The 26,801-nt window shown below is 28.3% G+C and overlaps 1 protein-coding gene across 1 annotated transcript in view; it reads left to right on the forward strand.

The window, feature by feature from the left end:
• Nucleotides 1-4,538: 4,538 nt before the first annotated feature.
• LOC148302226 (phospholipase B1, membrane-associated-like) overlaps nucleotides 4,539-26,801 on the forward strand; it is a 29,595-nt gene continuing 7,332 nt past the window's right edge. The window contains exons 1-3 of the mRNA XM_088271976.1: nucleotides 4,539-4,843; nucleotides 24,839-25,009; nucleotides 25,934-26,216. Coding sequence (XP_088128102.1) covers nucleotides 4,841-4,843; nucleotides 24,839-25,009; nucleotides 25,934-26,216 — 457 coding nt within the window. The 5' untranslated portion in view covers nucleotides 4,539-4,840. The remainder of the gene's footprint in view (nucleotides 4,844-24,838; nucleotides 25,010-25,933; nucleotides 26,217-26,801) is intronic.

Below are 26,801 nucleotides of genomic sequence, written 5' to 3' on the forward strand. Positions count from 1 at the left end.
AGATTATCAAACTAAGCTTAAACTGTTGTTGAAAGTTTCGTAAAAATGACTTCACATAGCATTGCTCTAGGAATTTATAAAGCATCGTAGAATTTTTAAACAGAAAACACGATCCAGCTATGAAAACAAAAAGGAGAAACAATATAGTCCTCAAAGAGTTGTCAAAAGTAACGATTTTTAGGTAGATCTACCTAAATTGATTGGAATATCTTGATCTCGAGCAATTGAAACAAAATAAAAAAATCTTTGTGTCTAAATCTGTCTATTGGACTTTTATAATAAGATTTTATAATTATTTTTATTTTTATAACACAAAAAAAAAAAAAAATCATGTCAGTCCACAAAGTTAATGCCGAATCAATAAATAATATAGATTTTTTAACATTTTAGGTATGTCCAAATTACTTGTTCATAAACATGGATTATCTCCACTTTGTTTTATTTTATTTTTAAAAAGAGAAAAATTATTTTAGGTACAAAGATACATTTTTAGGTACATATATACACTCTGACTCAAAAATTCGCGAAGCTAACCACGGGACCATACCCGACACACAGTTATTTTTAAAATTTAACATCTTAATAAAGGTGAAGGAGAATATGGAAGTCTGGGTATTTACAGGGCTTATGACCCATCATAGCCTGGTCAAGTTATCACTTAATCAGCTTATGATAGGTCATAACCCATACTTTCATATTCTTTATATTTTGAATATTGAAACCATTTACTTTGTGGATCATAGTGAAATCTTTTTATTTCTCAAAATAATATTCTATATTCTTCTTCATCTTTATTGAGATGTCAAAATATTTATGTTTTGATTCTGAAAGAATTCAGAAAACCTGAAAATACAACTGGATACGAAAAAATACGCAACATACTTTTACAGAAACACGTTTTCATACCCTTTTAAATAAATTTATTAAGGGTTCAGGATTCACATGCGTTAGTTACCTTTCCCTATAGATCATCTTACAATATTTATATTCCGATGTATTTATTCCTATTATTTTTTGACATCTCATCAAAGATGAAGAAGAATATGGAAGTCTGGGCATTTACGGGGCTTACGACCGTCATAGGCTGGTTTAAGTGATCACTTTACACACGTGTAACATTCACCAATTTTACCCATTATTGACAACCACACTACTCAAATTCTTGAAAGTTCTATATATATGAACCAATTTAGAAACTTTGTTCTTGAATCACTAGAACTTCACTAGAGACATCTATTGGTGAGATGTAAAGAAGCTTTTTTTATTAAGCAGAAACTCTTATATTAGTATGTGAGATCCGAATCCTGGATTATAATCACACACATGAGAAATGCCAGAAAATACCATTTTCATTTTTATTATTAAGCTTATAATTTGACCAGATAATTTATTTACAAAAATTTATTTATTCCTGATTAGCTACAACAAATAATATTAAATATATGTTTTTGTCAACCGATTATTTTCGTATTTATTACGCAGTCAAAGTCAAATTATTTCGAAGATAAAAAGATTTATTGAATCAGGAAATAATTCGAAAAGATTTTATTAGCATAAACATATGAGTCCGAGGTCGTTAAACAGAATCAGGTATTTTCAAATTTAATGTCTTCCTCAGAACAATGCTGGTTTTATTATTTACGTGCTTAATAAACCACATTTACGTTTTCCTTATTAATGTCTATCTTATTTAAATATCTTAAATATCTTAACATATCGCTCACTCCATTCAAGAACGTCATAAATCAAAAAACTTGATTTTTCACGAGAACGTTTTTAATTTTTTTAAATATTATCCCATGCATTAAAAATAAATATCAAGCCACTTATTGAACCTATTACTATGCAACAGATCTTTTTAGGTAAAACCCGAAGGTTTTTTCTACATTTGAAAAATATTTAGTATATTTAAAAAAAATATGAAACAATACCTTTTCCTCAAAATGCAAAAACAACACTTTCTGCCCTGTAGCGGGTAAATTAAGTAAAAAATACTCTTTTGCTGGGATAAAGTACATTTTCTGAGCATTCTGAAAACATGTAGGACAGAAAATTCACGATTTTTGCTTTATGACGTTCTTGAAAGGAGTGAGCGATATATCCTAATAACGAGTTTTACAGCATGATATATACAATTTTATAATTCTTGTTTACGTGTGTAAAGATTTTAACACTCTCATAATTTTTTAATTCATACTATTTCTTTGAGCCTAAGCGGCTCATTGTTAGAAATAGGTTTCAAATTGTGGTAGAGTGGGTTCAAACCGGGAAACTCTGACGTAAGAATCAGTGACACTAACCACGGGACCACAACCCGACACAAAGCCAACTTTAAAAATAACATTGTGATAATGGGAAAGCGAATAAATATATATGTTTATATAAAACCACCAAAAAAAAGCAGAGGAAGACCGAGAAAAACATGGCACGATCGGGTATGCCAAATACTTGAAAGTGGTCAGGTTAGGAGTCGTAATAATCGGCGGGTATGTATGAGGAGATGCATGAACGTGGAAGAGGCGAAGAATGTTTGCAAGGACAGAGTGGTGTGGCGCTCTATTCTCTCTGCCTACCCCTGCTAGGAAGCGGCGTGGTGGTATATATATATATATATATATATATATATATATATATATATATATATATATATATATATATATATATATATATATATATATATATATATATATATATATATATATATATATATATATATATATATTATTACTACTTTTTAAAATTTATAGATATTTTTTTAATTAAAAGTAAAACTCACACCTCAGATACAGTTTGTCTGCAGAAATTCACTGCCGGACAGGTTAATGTTTGTCTTGACTGTTATTTCAATTATATAATCACTCAATTTTATATCTTAAAATTTATTCAAACGAAAAAAAGTATGTTCCCATATGCAGTGGAAGGTATTCTAAGTACTGAAAAGTACCTACATTCTTGTGCTAGGTTATACTTGCATACTGATCACCTGGAATACATATAACAGCTTCTGAAGCACCCAAGGATTACTGGTATATTTTATTCTCTACTCTGACAACCGCATGCGTGGATATAGTCCGTTCCGTTTAAAATATGCCATCAATAAAATGAATGCGATAATATAACTTTTAATTTACTTTTCACTTATAAAAGTGAGCAATGACTTCTTACTTGAACTTCTGGACTGCGTGGTAATTTTAATTTTCACTTTTGTACACAAATTTGATAAATGTGAAAAAAACCTTATCAAAGTATTGTTTTCAAATATATCTCACTGTTTCCCCGCTGGGGTCGCTGGGGTAGGCAGAAGGAATAGAACGCCACACCGCTTTATATTCGGAAACAATCTTCGGTTCTTCCACATTCATGACGTTCTTTCCGATTCCCACTAATCTGACTGATCTGACTCATTGGTCGCAAAGTGTGGCTCGGGAGCCACATGTGAGTCTTTTAAGCGCCGATCCGGCACAAATATCAGCGGGAAGACTCTTTGACTTTACATATTCATACGAGCAATTGTTTTGAAGCATGAACCTTATTAAAAGTAAAAAAAGAAGATAAACGTCTTATTGATAAGAACATGGAAACGTGCTAAAAATAATGACATACAACCTGACTTGATCAAACTTTCAAAGGAGATGCAAGTACATTTTTCGCAATAAGTAGTGTTCTCATGGATACCTTACTTTTGAAAGATTTTTTTTATCAATAAATAATAATAAAAAATAATAAAACCCTTATCCGCACCCCAATGGTGCATAGGGCACTGCTTTATGTGAACACAGTGTTATCTTGATCGTTTACACACGAAGGAAAGGTGATCAGCCCTCCGCTTTAGGTACCAGTCCAGGGTAATATTCAATAAATATTACAGTGAAAAAATCACTTATATTTATTCGACCCCCCTGGGAATCGAACCCGGGACCTCCAGAACGGTAGCCGAGCGTGCTGACCATTACACTATGGAGGCAGACGAAAATATATCAATAAATAAAGACGTTGTTAAGTGTCAAATTAAATTTATCGAGTGTACCCGTAATTTAATAAGAGTCCAAAATTGAAATTTAAGGTGGAGACTGACCGGAGCATTCCATCGTAACTTAACACGTTCCGATGCAAGCATTCAGGCAGTCAATACACCGAGCCGAGCAATCCATCCATAGTTTCGGATGCTCACTGATGCTCGCCGCGAGCGATGTTACGACGAAATTCTCCGGTCAGTCTTCACCTTAAGGTGTACTAGAATTGCAAACAGATTTGGCTCTTAAGAAAAATTGTAATCGTTGTAATATGCATATTTCGCTCTTTATCTAAGTTTGCCGCATATTTATCTAAATTATTGATTTTATCAGTTATTGTACGTGTAAAAAAGAAAACTTTACTTTTGAAATATACACACATTTAAAAAAAATTTAAGAAAAAGTTTTAACATTCCTCCGCGATTATATACATAAATTTCTATTACCCAGTCATTTGTTTTTCTATTTACCTTAAAATTATTTTATTCGCCTTGTGTTACCGAACAGACTATACGTGAAATAGATGTAGTTTGCTCAGGCGTCCACTTGATATGGTCAGGGTAATGTTTTCTTGCCTGGGTCAAGTTTAGCGTGTTATATCATTCGTATATCACCAGCTAGAGAGGTAGCAATCCGAGCTGTACTCTGAGGGGTGAATTTACGAAATCAAAGTTTTCAGTATTTTGGCGAATAATAATAGCGTCCCGTGTTATAATTTGTGCCATTTAAGTGATTGAAGGGATTTTATTATTTAAAAAAAAGTTTGTTTTTTCTACAATTGTGATCTTTCTGATATCTGTTCAGGGAATTAATCCTGTTCCAAAAAAATGGTAATTACCTCTTTTTTATTTTTTCAATAGTTATTATGTATAATTTAATAAAGGTTACAATATTTACTATATATAATAAAGGTTACAATATTTTGAATGTGGCCAAATACTTGGTCATAAATCTAGATTATTTCCACTACAGAGTTACTTTTTTTCGATATCTCAACATAAGTAGATATTTATAATATTTTTTGACATCTCATCAAAAATGAAGAAGAATATGGAAGTCTGGGCATTTACGGGTCTGACGACCATCATAGGCTGGTTTATGTCATCATTATACATACGTGTTACATTCACCAATTCTACCCATTATTGACAACCACACTGACATTCTTAGTTCTATATGTACATGTATATATATAAATATATATATATATATATATATATATATATATATATATATATATATATATATATATATATATATATATATATATATATATATATATATACATAAATATAAATATATATATATATATATATATATATATATATATATATATATATATATATATATATATATATATATATATATATATATATATATATATATATATATATATATATATATATATATATATATATATATATATATATATATATATATATATATATATATATATATATATATATATATATATATAGATAAACCAACTTGGAAACATTGTTCTTGAATCACTAGAACTTTACTAGAGACATCTGTTGGTGAGATGAAAATTTATGATCATTTGAACCAGCCTATGACGGTCGTCAGCCCCGTAAATGCCCAGACTTCTTAGACCATATTCTTCTTTATCTTTGATGAGATGTCCAGAAACGAAATGAAAAATAAACTCCTATAATTGGAGATAATCCAGATTTGTGAACAGGTAATTGGTCGCATTCAAAATGTTGTAACTAATACATCATTTTACTATTAGTTTGCTTTTAACACCCACAAATGTTTTATGATATACATACGTGCGTCTTCTGAACAGTGATGCCCTATTAATTATGAATTATAGAGATATAAATTTGAGTTACAGCCGTATTTAACTGTGTTTTAATATGCAAAACCATTGAGCATGAATGATTTTATGTTTTAAACCTTTTATTACTTGAATATATGCAAATGTGCAAGTATTACTTTTTAACATCTCATCAAAGATGAAGAAGAATATGGAAGTCTGGACATTTACGGGGCTGACGACCGTCATAGGCTAGTTTAAGTGATCACTTTACACACATGTAACATTCACCAATTCTACCCACGATTGACAACCACAGTACTCAAATTCTTGGAAGTTCTATATTTATGAACCAATTTAGAAACCTTGTTCTTGAATCACTAGAACTTCACTAGAGACATCTATTGGTGAGATGTAAAGAAGCTTTACTAAGCAGAAACTCTTATATCAGTATGTGAGGTCCGAATCCTGGATTATAATCACACACGTGAGAAACGCCAGAAAATACCATTTTCATTTTTATTATCAAGCTTATAATTTGACCAGATAATTTATTTACAACATTTTCGGTGTGTCCAAATACTTGTTCACAAAATCCGGATTATCTCCAATTACAGGAGTTATTTTCACATTATTTTTTAACATCTCATGAGATGTTAAAAAATAATATGAAAATTACTCCTGTAATTGGAGATAATCCAGATTTTGTGAACAGTATTTGGACACACTAAAATGTTGCAAATGTGCATGATTTATACTTACTTTGAATTTATAGGAAAATAATCATCACTTTAATTGTTGTAATGTTCAAGGTTGATTCAAGAATTTTGTTTTCAATCATCATTTGTTTTAGTACATACCTAGGTACACGTGTGAAAAGGAGGAAGTTTATTACAAACACAGATGCCATGCCTATATAAATGTAACAAATACTTTAAATAAACTTTATAGTCCAAAAATCACGATTTTTAAATATATTCTTTCATTACGATTTTTAAATATATCGCTTACTCCGTTCAACAACGTAAAATATCAAGAAACATAATTTTTCAAGAGATCGTTTTAAAAGTTTAAAAATAAAATATAATGTTTTAAAAATAAATATCAAGCCACTTATTAAAATTTTTACTGTGCAACAGATCTTTTTAGGTAAAACCTGAATGTTTTTTCTCCATTTGAAAAATATTTAGAATATTTAAAAAAAATATTAAACAATATCTTTTCTTCGAAATGCTAAAATAACACTTTCTGCCCTGTAGCGGGTAAATGTTAAGTTAAAAATATGCCTCTTTTGCTGGGATTTAGAACATTTTCTGAGCATTTCAAAAACATGCACAGTGAAAATTGACGATTTTTGATATATTTTGTGGAAAAAAAGTGAGCGATATATCAAAGAGTCATAATAGATTTTACCGTAACAATAGCTAGTGTCCGGATATTACACCACTGTTTACCAAATACAAGACCTCGGCAGTGAATTTTTATGCAATGTCGATATTTGGAATATATACAAAACACAAATATAATTAAAAGAAGTATAAATATTTATTTCCACATATATTTTTATTCGTTACCGACGTCACCAGTCTGATGATGCCGGTAACGATAAAACTCGGTCAAACGAAAAATTATATTATTATGTAAAATGCTGTTCCACCATGAAATTTATAAAAAACTTATTATTATTATTTATTTAGACACTAAATTATTCACCCGACACATGAATGGACATCATGATACCAATATCATATGTGTCCCACGTTCTTTGTTTACGTTCATATACATATAATATATATATATATATATATATATATATATATATATATATATATATATATATATATATATATATATATATATATATATATATATATATATATATATATATATATATATATATATATATATATATATATATATATATATATATATATATATATATTTATAAATATATATATATATATATATATATATATATATATATATATATATATATATATATATATATATATATATATATATATATATATATATTTTTTTTTTTTTTTTTTTTTTAATTTGTTTTTACTTATTTATATTTATATATATATATTGGCATTTTTAGTTTTCCTTACATATGAGAAAAAATGTGTAAATAATTTTGGGGACTACTTTGTTTCACATCGTCATAAATATTGATGTCAAGTAAGTGTTTTTGAATGCACAAAACTGCATTGGTACGTAATAAAAACAGGTTTATCAAATGTGAGATATTATAATATATTTATAATTTTGCTTACGTGTGATCAATTTTATATTAATGGCAAAATAATTATTTCCTTGAAGTTTAAATACATCATGGTCGCGGGTATTAATAAGTGAACTAGTACTTATTGATTAAAAAGTGTTCCGTTTCTTCGGACTCATATACTATACAAGCTAATAGCATATCAAAGTATCAACAAATAAAAATATTGTTTTAGAATTTTGCTGAATTTATTTATTTAAACAAAAATCTAAGTAGCTTCTTCTTTTAAATTTATAACTCATAATGTACTTGTTAACTTATTATTATATTAACGTTATTTATTTTTATCATTTTGATATTTTGTTTTATTAAATATTTGTTTACAACATTTTGAGTGTGTCCAAATACTATTTTTTGACATCTCATCAAAGATGAAGAAGAATATGGAAGTCTGGGCATTTACGGGGCTGACGACCGTCATAGGCTGGTTTAAGTGATCACTTTACACACGTGTAACATTCACCAATTCTACCCATTATTGACAACCACACCACTCAAATTCATGGAAGTTCTGTGATTATAATCTAGGATTCGGACCTCACATACTAACATAAGAGTTTCTGCTTAGTAAAAAGCTTCTTTACATCTCACCAATAGATGTCTCTAGTGAAGTTCTAGTGATTCAAGAACAAGGTTTTTAAATTAATTCATATATATAGAACTTCCAAGAATTTGAGTGGTGTGGTTGTCAATAATGGGTAGAATTGGTGAATGTTACACGTGTGTAAAGTGATCACTTAAACCAGCCTATGACGGTCGTCAGCCCCGTAAATGCCCAGACTTCCATATTCTTCTTCATCTTTGATGAGATGTCAAAAAATAATACAAATATATGTTGTTTATATTCGCACTTTTAATCTATTCATATTATTGTTATGTATCGGATTCTTTACAGACCCCTTTATTTCAGTTCATGCCTTTGTATTATCTTTTTTTGGATGAATATAATATGATATTTTTGGACTTATAATCATAATATACAGCGTGAAAAAAAAAAGAAAAAAAAATCATTGTGGCATGGGTTGTCTTAATGATATCAAATAATTAAACAAAACTTATATTAATTCATCTAGTATTATTTTATTTGACCATTGAAAGGTCTACTTTTTTAGAATATAAAAACCTTTTCCATTGAAACAATTTATTTGTTCAAGTCTACGAAAATTTTTTCAGGATTTTATAATTCACATTAATATTAATGTTTCACATCATCAGATATAGAAAAAAAATATTCATATAATATCCAAAATGTGTTAATCAATAAGTACTACAAACACCTGGTTTTCGATAAAAAATACTTTTATTAAAACATAACCTGTTTGTGAACGAAACTTGTTTTACAGGGAAAAAAACATTTTTATTAAATATTGCTATGTAGAAAATATATTAACGTACTCGTATTAACCTTTTGGGTACTATGACTTTCGGAGTTACTATGCAAAAAATACCGCGATTTAAACATACATAATTAAGTACTACAATGTGTTCAATAATTTATAATATTATTGTTTATTATGTTATTAATTTATAATTAATAATTTTAGTATGGAAAAATTTATCTTTTTTGATATACGTCATTCAGCGAGACAAAACCGCCGGAGTTTCACAAATATTTAAATTTTTAATTTTTATTATTTTTATTTTATTTGGCAGTTTTATTTTCACCCAGTGAGAGGATGTTTCTGTGTCAAGTCTTATTTTTTTAAAATAAAAATAATAATAACAATCAATAAAATTTTCACGGTTTAAATGCATTTAGGTTTATGATATGGAGTTACTAAATGTATGCAGCCTTATACAAAATCTTGGAACAAGTAATCGCTACTCGCTTAGTGTCCACCTCCTTTTTATGCCGTGAGCATAACAATACAAATCAAACGATTTCCCGACTTAATTGACGATATCCGGTATTAAAAAGAATAGAGTAGGGGTGTGAGTAATTAACGAAGATTTTTTGTTATTTTTTTGTAGTTGTGCAATATTTGTATTAATTCATTGCATATTATAGATTAAAACTAACACGAAAAAAATATCTATTTGGAAAATATCCCAACTTTCTTTTTGCGGAAACAAAATTGGTATGTAGTACTGTGTTTGTCTCGTTTTTATTTTTATTTAAAGTAAGTATTTTTGTAACTTCTTTGTAATCTTTTTGTAATATTATAACTTATTGTTACAATACTACACACGATAAAATGATCAATAGATATTAATTATCATTTAATTCTTAATATCAATGTTACTTATTGTTTATTTTTTTTAAAATCAAATCCCTTACATACTGTCCAAAATAAATCTGACATTTTTATAAATCATGATGTTAGATCCGGCGATCCGTTAGATCGATCAGGTATTTTTCGCAAGACAATCGAAAGCCAATATATCGGAATGTGGTAGCCAAAGGGTTAAAAATCATAAAAAAGTGTGAATGATTAATTTTTGACCATTCACACCTCGGCTGTCTAAACGGGCATATCCAGATAACATGATATGTTATTTATTAAATACATATGTGTAAAGAGATTACCTAAACCAGCCTCTGACAGGTCATAAGCTCTGTAAATACCGAGACATTAATATTTTTTACAAGATTTTGAGTGTGTCCAAATACTTGTACACAAATCTGGGTTTCTCCACTTAGGTGTTATTTTAAATTTTTGATATCTCAACATACTCGTACATAGATGAAGAAGAATATTGAAGTCTGGGCATTTATAGGACTTACAAAACTGGGTTAATCAGGGTTCAGAAACCCAGATTTGTGAACAAAAATAAAAGGAATTTTATGGAATACTTTATTTTTTATGGAAAATTTGCTTTTTCGAATCAACTTTTATTTTCTGCTTAACGCGTTCAAAGGGTTAATAAACCACAGAAGATGTCTGATTTACGAATCCTGCTTTTCAACTATATTTGATCGGTTGATTAAAGTATTTTACACCAAATTATTGAAAAAAAGTTAAACCAGAAATTCATTTACACACCGGATTACTCAACGGACAAATGTTTATGACCTTCTCATTCATATATACATTTTTTAAATTTAAAAAAAAAAAAATATTTATTTTATTTATTTCATAAATACAAATATACATTCATAGATACATATTTATTTCATATATACATTTACTATATGTATTACGGCTCTTTAGGCATGGACTGTGTTGAGCCGAATACTAACATGTTAATACAATTTTTATATTTTTTAAATTTTTTTAATATTATTTGTTTTTTTTTTAATTATTAGATTAAACACATTGCATACAGGAGATACAATTATAATTTTTAGTATAAAGGTTTTACAATAAAATAATTACAACTCGACTTTAATTAAATCACTTTCTACCTTGTCCCTTCCAACGAGAAGCAACCATCGACGGACACTGTTCTTAAAGATCTGATCACTACTGGAAATTATATTGTATTGTTATAAACGATATTTTTTAGAACCTGAACCAAAATAATATTTTTAGAATATGACTCGTCATATTGAATGTGTAATATACCAAATTATAGCAAACAAATTGAAAGTATTATAAAATACGTAATAAAAAAAATAAGATAGAAAATTTATTCATACACCAGATTACTAATCGGATAAATGTATATAACCTCCTATTTAAACCATTTGAATTATATGTGAATCATTGTTTATTTCTTTAATTTGTGTATGTAGGTACGAGTATATAAAAATAGATGATTTAGAAATGCACTTAAAATATTTGGTTTACTTGCATGTTATCGGCTAGTTACAGAGTTAAATTATGCGATGTACAGTGCATTATACGTCCAGAGTGCATTTAGGATAGTTACTTTGTTAAATGCATTGCGATAACTAAGCGATGTAAAGCACTACTAAGACAATAGTCCACGCGAGAAACCACAGTAAATACGGGTCAAATAACTACCTAATGAAAGAATGCGATGGATATGTTTGTATCATCAGAAGTCTTAAACAAATTTGTGTGAAATATACGGGCAAATAACTACCTCATAAAAGGATGAGATGGATATGTTTGTATCATCAGAAGTCTTTAAACCATTTTGTGTAAAATAAACGGGTCAAATAACTACCTCATGAAAGGATGAGATGGATATGTTTGTATCATCAGAAGTCTTTAAACCATTTTGTGTAAAATAAACGGGTCAAACTCATAAAAGGATGAGATGGATATGTTTGTATCATCAGAAGTCTTTAAACAATTTTGTGTAAAATAAACGGGGCAAATAACTACCTCATGAAAGGATGAGATGGATATGTTTGTATCATCAGAAGTCTTTAAACAATTTTGTGTAAAATAAACGGGTCAAATAACTACCTCATGAAAGGATGAGATGGATATGTTTGTATCATCAGAAGTCTTTAAACAATTTTGTGTAAAATAAACGGGTCAAATAACGACCTCATGAAAGGATGAGATGGATATGTTTGTATCATCAGAAGTCTTTAAACAATTTTGTGTAAAATAAACGGGTCAAATAACTACCTCATGAAAGGATGAGATGGATATGTTTGTATCATCAGAAGTCTTAAACAATTTTGTGTAAAATAATCGGGTCGAATAACTACCTCATGAAAGGATGAGATGGATATGTTTGTATCATCAAAAGTCTTCAAACAAATTTGTGGAAAAAATACGAGTCAAATTACATGAAAAAATGAGATCAATTTTGTATCATCAGAAGTTTTATAAATTCATGGAAAAAATACTGGTCTTATTAGGGCAAAATGAATGAATTTACGGCAGAAATGAATGAATTTACATATTATATGTATTTGTATCATCAGAAGTCTTTAAACAATTTTGTGGAAAAAATACGGGTTAAATAACTACCTAATGCATCGAAAAACGTGTCAAAATCGATTAAGAGAAAAATTGGTATTTATGAAATGGAATTTAAATAAATAATATAACGAAATATTCACGATAGAAATATTGATAAGGTAGGAAAATATATGAAAAATGCTAAGAGCATTTTTCATATATTTTCCTACCTTAAGATTAATTATTTTACACACGTATTTTGTGGATATTATAAAATCATATTTTTTTGGACTTTCACATCTATTCAAATTTACTTTTTATTTTAATTATTAGTTTAAAACATATTTAGTCAATATGTCACATTTGCACATTCTGTTCCAATTAGATTAGAAATTCCATATACACATATATATATATATATATATATATATATATATATATATATATATATATATATATATATATATATATATATATATATATATATATATATATATATATATATATATATATATATATATATATATATATATATATATATATATATATATACATATATATATATATATATATATATATATATATATATATATATATATATATATATATATATATATATGTATATATATATATATATATATATATATATATATATATATATATATGTATATATATATATATATATATATATATATATATATATATATATATATATATATATATATATATATATATATACATAAATATATATATATATATATATAAATATATATTTGTATATATATATATATATATATATATATATAATATATATATATATATATATATATATATATATATATATATATATATATATATATATATATATATATATATATATATATATATATATATATATATATATATATATATATATATATAAATATATATATATATATAAATATAAATATATATATATATATATATATATATATATATATATATATATATATATATATATATATATATATATATATATATATATATATATATATATATATATATATAAATATATATATATATATAAATATAAATATATATATATATATATATATATATATATATATATATATATATATATATATATATATATATATATATATATAATATATATATATATATATTTATATATATATATATATATATATATATATATATATATATATATATATATATATATAAATATATATATATATATATATATATATATATATATATATATATATATATATATATATATATATATATATATATATATATATATACATATATATATATATTTATAATATATATATATATATATATATATATATATATATATATATATATATATATATATATATATATATATATATATATATATATATATATATATGTGTCTGCGTGTATGTGGATAGATTGAAACTAGACCAAGGTGAACTGTACCTTACACTAGTAGCAGATGTTATATAACGAAGGTATATAACTAGTTATGTGCGATAATAAGAAAATTGTGTTCATTTAAAATTTTGCCATCCGTTCTAATTTTCATTGAATACAAAAATAAATAAATTTTACACTTGTACCTTAATTGGTATATGCATCTTAGTAGCTGCTCATTTAAGGCAATGTACTATCGCGTGATGCACATACAATGAGACTAGCGTAGTTAATGTTTTTCCCATGCAGAAAATTCAGTTTGAATTCACTTGAATTTCACTAGAGACATCTAAGGTGTGATGAAAGAAGTTTTCTACTAAGCAGAAACTCTTTCATTTGTATGTGAGGTCCGAATCCTGGATTATGTTCAATATGTCGAGATGCCAAAAAACAACATGAAAAAATAACTCCTAATTGGAGATAATCCAGATTTGATAAAAAGTATTCGGGCATACTCAAAATGTTGTAAACACGTCTACCTTAGAATCAAAAGGTTAAAATTGTATTTTTACCTGTTGATGAATTCTCTGTAATTCTCAAAACTAGTCGTGTTTACATTAATAAACTCAACAACGGTCTAATACTAGTGTTTTATATTTATATTTAAGCTCTGTAACTTATTCATATTAAATTGCTACGTGCTTGTGGTTCCATAATATCGGGAATTTGAAACAAAGAACTAAACATTTTGACCCTGTACTATATAAGACTTTGAAAAACCTATTACGCTAAATTATTAGCGATACAATTTTGTGGCTAAATGTACTGATAGCGTTATATAGTTTTGTATTTGTAATTAAAATAATATTCGTCCTTCTGTTATTAAATCAAATATCAGTCAATTGACAACATTGAACATGCTTTACATTTAGAATCAAACAAGAGAGAGAGAGAGAGAGAGAGAGAGAGAGAGAGAGAAAATAATAAAGTTATGGGTATCAAGATCACATCCGGTTCCTAACGATGGAATTGTGAAATTGAAAACACCCTAATTACACTACAGATAATGATATAACCTTTCGGAAAAAATTCTCCTGTGATAACGTGCATGTTATAGTATTTTAATTTTTTATTTTTTTTTATTTTCATATTGTCATTTGTTTTTTTATACAACTAACCACCACGTTGCTTCCTCGAAGGGGTAAGCAGAGAGAATCGAACGCCACAACACAAACATTATTCGCCTCTTCCACATACCCGACGATTATTACGACTCCTGACCCGGCCGGTTTCAAGTATTTGACATATCTGATTGTGCCAAGTTTTCCTCGGTCTTCCTCTGCTTCTATTTCCAACTACATTCGCCTCGTAAATTTGTTGAGCCGTTCTTTCCTCACTCATACGTTCCACATGTCCAAACCATCTCAACACACCTTTCTTAATCTTATCGATAATGCTTATCTCAGCCTTGCATTATTTCCTTATTTCATCATTCGAACATCTATCAAACATTGTTTTGCCACACATTCGTCTGTGGGACATATATTTTTTTATACATCGTATTGTTATGTTTGTCCGCCTCCGCGGTGTAATGGTCAGCGTGTTTAGCTACCGTTCTTATCTTTCTTCTTTTTCTTAGTGTTTCTTTGTATAAATAATTTAATGGAGGAAAACTTACTGAAAATCCTCACCCAAATACTGACAGGATTTTAGCAAGCATTTAATTTGCAGCCATGAAACAATTTCGCTGTCTTTATTTTTATCGGGTTTTTTGTCATGTTTTTGGCAAGTGATTTTATATCTGTGCATGCCTCCGTGGTGTAATGGTAAGCGTGTTTAGCTACCATGCTGGAGGTCCCGGGTTCGATTCCCAGGGGGGGGGGTGAAAAATAAATATTAGCGATTTAACACTGTAATATTTATTTAATATTACCCTGGACTGGTTCCTGAAGCGCAAGAGTGATCACCTTGCCTTCATGTAAGTAATGATCAAGATAACACTGCGTCAATTTGATACAGTGCCCTATGCACCATTAGGTGCGGATAAGGGTTATAATAATATAATAATAATTGTTTTATACGTTACACGTGTAAACTAAAACCAAAATAAAATTTAAAGTTTTTTTTTTGTAAATAAAAATTAAACTTGACACTGGCAGAAACATTCTTTCACTGGGTGACTGCCAAATAAATAATACAAAAAAATAAATATATTTTTTTAGTGTGACTCAACACCTCAAATGTGTGATATGTTTATATTAGTACATAAAAAGAGGATTGGCTACTTATGCAAAAATTTAATGATGTGACATAAGATGAAGAAATTACTTAGACAATTAACGAGGTAGGTGTCTAATTTGATTTAAAATACACAATACTTATTAATTTTCCGGTTTGCTGTCCTTGATTATACTTCCGTCTATAAATTTATTTTGTACCACTGGTTGATTTATAAATTGATAAATATTTTAATTCGCACTGTTGTTGATCTCACATATTTTTACACAATTTTGTTTTTTTCCTTATTTGTTAAAATAATGGAATAACGTTAATTCGTAATTAACAATAATGTTAAAATTTGGCCTGTAACAAAAAGTCCATAAAAATTAAGTAAAAAGTAATAACTTTTTAAATGTATAGAAAAATCATAATATTTCCGTCAAATTATTGTGACCCTGTGTCAATTAAAATCAATGTAAATGCATCCTATTTTAACGTTTTTCAATGTTTTAGAATTAGTACATAAACCCTTAGGATGACAAGGTTCTTGTCGAAACCGGTTGGAAAAAATGTACCAATAAAAAGTGGTTATAACAAAGTTGTTTTATTTTAAATAGTTTACAAAATGTGCCACAAAGTATCTGCGAAAAACATTCAAGGAATGCATCCTATTTTGTTACACTTAGTCAAATTTCCAACGACATAAAAGTTATTTAGAAAAAATTATGCATAAGAATAGTAATTAGAAAAACCTTAGATTACTGGTACATTGTTTTTTTATTATTTAAAAATGCATTTTTTAATTTTTTTCTTTATTTTTTTTCTTGGACTTACTCTTTTATTTTAACTTTTACAAACAAAAGAATTAATTTTAAGTCATAAAAGATTATAAAAAGGTTTAAATTCATAATGCGAAAAAAGATCCACAGTACAAAATCACTGGATACATATTCCTAACAAGTCTCACTACTGAACATGTTGGAACGGAAAAGTAAAATACATCGTGACAATGAGTGTAAAATAACTGTGACGTAGTATACTCTCATCTCGGGTAAACCACAAGACATGCTCTGAGCAAAGACGTAGGGAACCAGTCGACGCAGAAACTGGAAAATCCAGTTTGATTACAATTTTTTTTTTTTCATTTAACCTAGAACCCCTCTCATTCACCCTCTGCTGACGATAGATCCGACCACCAACTGACTATAACATTTTTTATAACTATTTTTTAACTATAGTTTTGTGAAGCATTGCTGACATCAATTGGAAATAAATTCTAGAAATGAGATGTAGTGGGGGGAAAAATTAATCACAGAAAAATGTCCTTGTTGAATTACGATCGGAGAAATCAACAATATAATTTTTTCAGTATTTTACTGACATTATTGTAAAAAGCAAGATTTTTTGTTCGTTTATTTATTTACGTTCTTACATTATTTTATTTTTTTATATTTAAAAAAATAATTTATTAGTTTTTGTTTTATTTTTATAAAACTTTGTAGTTGAAAATAAAGACTGAGCTAACCTACCATTGCATCCACCGTTTAGTCAAGCCAAAATACAATAAGCCAGACAAATTAGCAAATTTTAAATTCAAATAACCATGATTAATGTAAAATGATTTCAAAAATTGTGATTAAAAAAAATAGGTATTATTATTTATGAAAATACTAATTTGCCTAAAAATGCGTTCCTCGTCATTTTTTGAAACGCGCGTCACAATAGATTTTAAGAAATAGCTGTATTTACCAAGTAAAACTTAAATTAAAATATTACTTTAAAGTGACTGCCGAATCAATTAACGAAAATAGAATTCAAATTCAAATAAAATTCAATATGTATTTAATATGAATAAACTCCTCATATCACTCTACTAAAACAATTTTCGTTTTTTTTTGTAGTGAAATTACCGCGTAAGTCGAGAATTCACTATAGAAAGAAAAATCTTTACTGTTGTGCGTATAAAAAAGGCATCGAAAACCCAATCATGGTACTAGTGAATGTAGATGAAAACGTGCATTTCATTTTTATTAGGTACAAAATAATATGGAATACTCTGTTGGATCATGTTTCGAGTTTATTGACCGATAAGTTGGAAGCCAGACCATTTAAGGATTCTACCTGCTAAGGATGATCAAGGATAACGAGTGAGCAAGGGCAGTGTACTTTGTATGATTTTATAAGTAAGCGTTGTAGAATTTACAAACAAAACGTATATTATGATAAATAATTCCCTACAAGGATAATATTTTATCTTGAAGAAACATTAAAAGGGTAAATTGACATGAAACGATGGTATTTTATCATGAAATAAATTGAAAGGATTTTATCTTGAAGAATAATGAAAGGTATGGTATTTAATATAGAAAAGACATTGCAAGGATGGTATTAAGGAAATTATCACTACTTTAACTCAAGGAAATCAAGATACAAGATTGATAATTGAAATTAATGATTAAATTGTTAAATTTCGCTTCACGTCAAAGATAATAAATGTGTAAAAACTATGGTGTTTGAAAATGAAGTGGCATGCATCGAATTACTTGTCGCAATCGATTTTAAGAAGAAGTAGTATTTACCAACTAAAACTTAAATTAAGAACCATAGAGTTGTTATTTTATTATAAAGAATAGAAAGTAAATTCCTGGTTTAAATGAACTCATTTTATTTTAAGATATAAAAATACTTTTTTTTTATCCACTCACATTTTTATTAACAACCAACTAGTTTCAGCAACAAACTGTTGCTCTCTTCGGGGTTTATTCTATGACTATAATTATAAATATATTATTTTAGTCAAAAAATAAACCCTGAAGAGGGCAACAGGTTGTTGCCGAAACTAGTTGGTTGTTAATAAAAAAAGTGAGTAGATCAAAAAACAAAGTTTATTTATTTCTCATAATAATATATCACTATAATCCACAAAGTTAATGCTTTCAATCACTCAGCTTAAACATTTAAAAGATTGTAACCATTACAATAATAAAGTGATACAATATTTTTTGTCATTATTTCAATTAGTAATAAACTGTATTCAATTAGGCAGTTATATAGACTCAATATATTATAATATCCGTACATCTTGGTCATTTTACATACGTACATAAAATTGATCGACCTTGACAAAACGATTTTTATCGACATGTGAATATGAATTTGCGTTAAAGGTGATTGACCTCCTTAAAACTAAAAATACACAATGTTCATCCTTGGCAAAAGAAATCAAGCCAGGAACTGTTTTTTCTTTCTTTCAGAAACTTGTTTTTTCGCTTACCTCTTATTGATGTATACTCGTATAGTGAATTTCTGAGTGCATTAGATTTGCAAAGAAAAACCTTGATTTCTAAATAACACTGCGTGGTTTTTACTTTCGGTTGTATAATTGTATTGTTGATTTTACGTAATTTGAATTCTAATCATAAGAATGCAAACAAGATATTTGCCATCTATGAAATATGGCATTTATTATGTAAAAGTATTTTTTATATAAATAAACTGGTCTAATTATAAACTAAAAATAAAAAATAAATGGATTTTTTTTCTAGCGTTTCTCGAGTATGTGAATATAATCCGGGATTCGGACCTCACATATAAATGAAAGAGTTTCTAATTAATAAAAAGCTCCTCCTATTTTATCATAAATGTTATGAATAATATCTCGCACGTGTCAAAGGATCTTTGTCAGACGGGAGGAATATCTAATTTAACAAACTCAACCTATAAAATATTGTATTCGACTCGCTTTGTGTTTATAACAGCCGGTATAATTAATATTTTCATTCATCATTTTCTTTTGGAGAATTCGCTTTCGAAAAAACGTTATTTTCGTAAGTTGGCAACTAATGACGTCACAGAAATAGTGGAATTATTTTAATGTTAGTGTCATTGCTAAATTATTGGCGGCTCTATTTGTTGATGTCCATGGTCACAATTACTTGCCCAAATATTTTAAGGATAAATTATTTTAAGTAAAAATGTTCTTGAACATAGTACTAAAAATAGGATAAAATAAGACAGCCATTTTTGAAAAAAAAACAAAGGGACAAGGGTTTCAAAATGTATGATGAGATGCCTGAACGTATGAATAATGAAAAGAGTCTGAAATAATTTTAAAACGAAATTTTTTGTATAGGTACTGTAAGAAGATGTAAATATGTTTATATACATAAGTACATGATGTAAATTAAGTGTAGAAAATAGTTTATATTAAATGTAAAATAAGCTAAGGATATTTAATAAAATCATTGGTAGAAAGGTGAATGTTACACGTGTGTAAAGTGACCACTTAACGATCCTATGGCAGGACGTAAGTCTTATAAGTACCTAGATTTCAGTATTCTTCTTCATCTTTGTTGAGATTGTAGATTTCTGCATACTATATTATGTATGTCATTACAAAAAATACTTATTTGTCTGAACAATGTTTCATCGGTGTTTATTTTAAAGATGAATTTTCAACGGTGATATAAATATGATATATCACTTTAAGCGTGTTATGAAAAGTCATTTTACGTATGTATTTTTTATTTAATATGATTGAACGTAAGTAATCACCCGTGCGTTGGGGACAGGGTCGAAGTCATGGTCGAACGGAATTATGAGGAAACCAGTTTAAAACCTGTCAGTTCTTGATTGATAAGATATGTATATAATAGTGATAAAATATGAACCGCACCTTCACATTGTTTTACTGTGTATTCAGTTCCGTTTGAAACCATTTCATATTGTAGGTAGGTACTTTAAAAAAATGTGACAAATTCGTTTTTTTTATTGTTATTTATTTTTGAGGCCTTCACTCGTTTGCGAGTGATTTGGGTTCTTACAAACTAAGTACATTGTAATTAAAAAAAAGATTTAAAAGAAGATAGATAAAATATTTAAACAGTTACAATATTTTAATTAATATTTATTTATGTATATATATATATATATATATATATATATATATATATATATATATATATATATATATATATATATATATATATATATATATATATATACAGTATCTACTCAATGAATTAGGGCCACCCATTATTTTTTTGAATACTCTGAAATCTTTTGGATTATTATATTTATTTTACATAAATACTTTAAGTTTTCTATTGACATCTAATATCATGTATATTACCTTCAATAATATGTAAAATATACCTGGATAATTTAAGCCTTTATAAAATTTCAAACCCTTTTTCTGAGAAAGGTCCCTAATTAGCACAGGTAGACAGATAGTTGAAAGTTCAAAAAATAGTCCTATCTCATTTATTAGTGAAGTTTCTTCAGTTCTGGTTGTTGCTTTGTTTAGAGAGGTTATATAGTTATCGTGTCTTGTGAAAAAAACTTAATTTTTAATTTTAGTTCATAAATTATAATTTTTTTTTGTAAACACAAGTGTTTTTTTTGAAAAGGACAAAATGGGAAAAAGTAAAGACATTTCTGAGGAAAAAAAGTCTAGTGTTATAGTGCTACTGAAATTAAGAATACTATCTAATAGAGAAATTTCAAAAAAAGAAAACGTTTCTCGTCAAACAGTGGACAGAATTTCAAAATCAATAAAAAATCAGTCACCCGCCACCAGCAATCGTCGAAAGAACTGTCGTAGGATTAGAAAAACAACACCGAGGACTGATCGAAAAATCGTTCAAAGTGCCTTAGAAAACCGTAGTGCATCAGCAAAAACATTAAAAATAAAATTGGAAGAAGAGGGTATAAATATATCGGTATCAACACTGAGGCGACGTCTTTACGAAGTAAATCTGAAATGCAGGCGCCCTGTAAAAGTACCAAAATTGACACCACGAATGAAAGCGGATCGATTAAAATGGGCCAGGCTACATCGAAATTACTCGGTAGATGATTGGAAAAAGGTATTTATTTAAATGTAATTTTCAACATATCATTTTAGTAAATAAACTTATATATTTGAATTAAACTTAAATTTTCATTATTTTTCAGGTCATCTTTAGTGATGAGTGCCGGTTAGAAGCCGTGACAGAGAGCCGTCGATTCGTCAGGAGAACACCAATGGAACGTTACAATGAGGCCTGTGTGGTAAAAGTTATCAAACACCCCCTGCAACAATGATATGGCCATGTATTATTAACAATTTACCTGGGCCGTTGTTTTTCGTGGAAGGAACAATGAACCAAAATTCCTATAAGCAGGTCCTCGAACGAATTTTATTGCCCTTCTACCATACACTCGACCCAACAGAAGGTCCATACACCTTCATGCAGGATGGGGCACCTTGCCACCGGGCTAAATCAATAATAATTTTTTTTCTAACAAAAATCTGCCTTTGCTCCCCTGGCCTGGAAATTCTCCGGACCTTAATCCTATAGAAAACGTATGGAGCATGTTAAAAAATAAGGTATACTCATTTCCAAATCTGACAGTAGACTGTCTAAAAAAAAATATTCAAAAAATTTGGTCAGAAGACGAAGAAATAAAAAACATGATAAAACAGTGCATTTTAAGTATTCCAAAAAGAATTGAGGCAGTTATTTCTGCCAAAGGTGGAAATACTAAATACTAACTATATTTATATGAAAGTGTATGCATAATTTAAGCGTAATAAAGTGTTCATGTGTAAATAAAATTCAAGGTTGTTTTATTCAAGGTTTTCTCTGAGTTATTCCTGTTTGAATTGAGAAATTGCGCGAAATTCTGCGTGGCCCTAATTCATTGAGTAGATACTGTATATATATAGGGTCCGCCATCTAAAGTTTTTTTTTTCAACTAGTGCTTATTTCGTGAATGGTAACACTTAGCTCATGTCTGATTTGACAGATAATTAGTTTTATCTTTCCGCTAAGCGAATATGGTTGTGTATACGCTTGAACAACGCTGGGAAATATTGCGACATTACTTTGAAAATCATGGTAATGTTGCAGAATGTGTGCGAAAATTGCGTACGGTTTTTGGAAGAAGAGAAGCACCGTCAGCTCCGTATGTTCGTTATCTTGTGAAAAAAGTGAAAGAAACTGGCATCCTCATCGATAAACCAAAGCGTGAAAAGCCAAAAACAGTGCGTACACCCGAGAATATCGATGTTGTGGCAGAAAGTGTGCGTGAAGCGCCATCAACATCAATTCACCGTCGTTCTCAACAATTGAACATTTCGGAGACATCATTGAGACGAATTTTGCATAAAGACCTTGGTATGACGCCATACAAAGTCCAATTGGTTCAGGAGTTGAAGCCAACTGACCATCCAATGCGTTTTCGCTTCGATGAGTGGGCCTGCGATCGACTTACAGAAGATGCCGATTTTGCCAAAAAAATCATCTTTTCGGATGAAGCTCATTTTGATCTTGGCGGGTATGTAAACAAGCAAAATTGTCGTATTTGGGGCACAGAAAACCCGCACGCATACATTGAAAAGCCGGTACACCCAAAACGAGTCACTGTTTGGTGCGGATTTTGGTCCAGAGGCATAATTGGGCCATTTTTCTTTGAAAATGAGCAAGGAGTGGCCGTTACAGTCAATGGCGATCGTTATCGGGCCATGTTGAACGGATTTTTGTTCACAAAAATTGAAGAGGAGGATATTGGCAACATTTGGTTTCAACAGGACGGCGCTACGTGCCACACAGCCGAAGTTTTTTTAGTTTTTTTTTTATAGCATTTTCAAAAAAAAAAAGTTATTTGGCGGACCCTTTATATATAAATATATATATATATATATATATATATATATATATATATATATATATATATATATATATATATATATATATATATATATATATATATATATATATATATATATATATATATATTCGATATATATGTGTAATATTATTCGATCTATGTTGTTTAAATCAAATGAAAATATTGTTTTAGAATATTACTCTCATATAATAAATAGCACATAATGAGTTTTATTTAATTACATTCGACTAGTTACGAAAACTAGAGATATTTTCATCTACAGATAAAAAAAATCTATAGTATCTGTAGTTTTCAAAACTAGTCGTGTGTAATTAAATAAAACTCATAAAGTGGTATTATACGAGTGTTTATTAAAAAAAAAACAACATTTCATTCCACAAAGGTTGTCGAATCAATAAATAATATAGTAAAATATCATCAAAAATATCGATACCTGAAATGAAACTTAAATCACAAAACAAAATATGTACGAAATATATTAAATGCATATTTTGTTTAGTGATTTGACGAAAAATCTAAATGAATATTATAAAATTTTAATCCTTTATTTTTAAAATATTGAATAAATTAATAGAAACATCTTTTTTTGAAATTATGTTATTTCATTTTCATGTTTTTTTAACGATATATCTTACATATTTAAGGCAGTAGGTCAAAATTGCTTACTTTTGTAGTGAGATTTTAATATAAATTTTTTCAGGTAAATATTGGTAATTTGAAATGGATGCTGGTTTTGATTATCATCAGTACATTGAGGGGCGGAGATGGAAGAAATTTGGATTTATTCCATATCTTCAGAGACTGGACGTTGAAATTAATTGGAAGAACTTCAAATGAACCCAGACTGCTACAGCAAGCGATAAATAATGACGTGAGTTAAAGTAAACTTTTATTTTTTATTAATGTAGTTTGACTAGTTGCAGCAAAAAAAAATATATGATAAGAGTATACCTGAACTAACGAGGAAAAAAATATTGACATCTATAATTTTAGATTTTTAAAAATATACGTTTGTTAAGATTATTAAAATGACTATTGATTATTACAGTTTTAATACATGATTAGGGTGTCTTCCATGAAATTGTTAAATGTGTATTTGAATTCATAAATAAATGTATATATCGCTGGTAAAATGCCAAAGGGCCACAACGCAAAAAAACTCTTTATTCCAAAAATAATATCTATTCGTTAACATTTTCATATTTGAAAGGCACCCATGATTGGACATTTCTAATGCTAGAATCATGGAGTCTTTTTCGAATATGAAAATGTTAACGATTTAGATACCATTTTTCGAATAAAGAGTTTATTTTTTGCGTTATAGCCCTTTGGCATTTAACCAGCGTTATGTTTGTACATACATATTTAAAAAAACAATTGATTTAAAATAAAATTGAGAGTAGAGAAAATGCAGTTTAAATTCTACGGTTTTATTGTTTAATCTTTATTTTAAATATATATCTTGCCCAAATATAGTCTTATTGTTTAATTTTTATTTTAAATATATGTTTTACTCGAACTACCATTTCTTAAAATTTATTGTGAAATATGTTTCCAAATTTCATCAGTTCCCCAAAATTGAATCAATTAATGAAATTAATTTTTTATATTAAGATCATAAAAATAGTTAAACACGCGTCGCAGTAGATTTAAAGAAATAGTGGTATTAACTAAGTAAAATTTTAATTAAAAATGGATAGATTTTACCACAAAGTGACTGCCGAATCAATTTATGAAATTCTTAATATTCAATATATTCATAATTAATAAATTAAATTTTGTGTATTTTTAACAGAAAATTCAGGAAGTGATTCCACTGTCAACTGATTTTCCTTGTCGATTCGTTGGGTCTGATAAGAGCAAAGGCAATGATTGGAATAAAATGTCTGATGAAGTGCTTGACCAAAGGCTACCCAAAGCCAGATCCAAAGTCAGACCAACATCAGTACATGCCTTAAGACCAGGAGATATTGACGTCATAGCAGCAATGGGAGACTCTCTAACAGCTGGTAATGGAGCAGCTGCCACTAATCTTCTACAAGTGGGGTCGGAGAACAGAGGGATTTCTTGGTCCATTGGTATGATATAATAGAGTATGTGTAGTAGATTTTTCCAGTGCAATGTCACAACTGTTGTCAAGAAAAGGCGATTCAGTTGGCTTGGCCATGTACTCCGCATGCCTCCTGAGATCCTTAATCAGAGCCGCATCAGGTTCGCACCGCCCAGGACGACCACTGTTGACAATTCGTCGGCAGTTCTCGTCAGAACATCGGAATGCGGACCTGACTTGAAAGGATGCAAGGAAGCTGGCAGCCGACAGAAAACCCTGGAGACAGTTTGTGGACTCCATTTGCTTCACAAAGGGAGCGGATATCATTTAATATAATATATGAAGTAGATTTTAAGTAAAAATCGTCTTTAAGGGGGGGTACTAGCAAACATTCAATTCAGTAAGCGACCGGCTGCGTGAGGTGCCAGACGTGTCTTCAAAATCATTCTTCTTTAGAATATATATTGAAAAATGTATATTTAAAAAAAATTATAACTCCTTATCTTTTCAATAACTCTTTGCTTTTCAAAACCATATATTTATGTTGAAGAATTTTTTTTTTAAGAATGAAAAACGCTGTTTTAATAAAACAAAATCATAATTACGATAAATT

The sequence above is a fragment of the Brachycentrus maculatus genome, unplaced genomic scaffold (genome assembly GCF_059751285.1).
Source record: "Brachycentrus maculatus isolate JH-2025_06_01 unplaced genomic scaffold, ASM5975128v1 h1tg000472l, whole genome shotgun sequence".
Classification (NCBI taxonomy): Eukaryota; Metazoa; Arthropoda; class Insecta; order Trichoptera; family Brachycentridae; genus Brachycentrus; species Brachycentrus maculatus.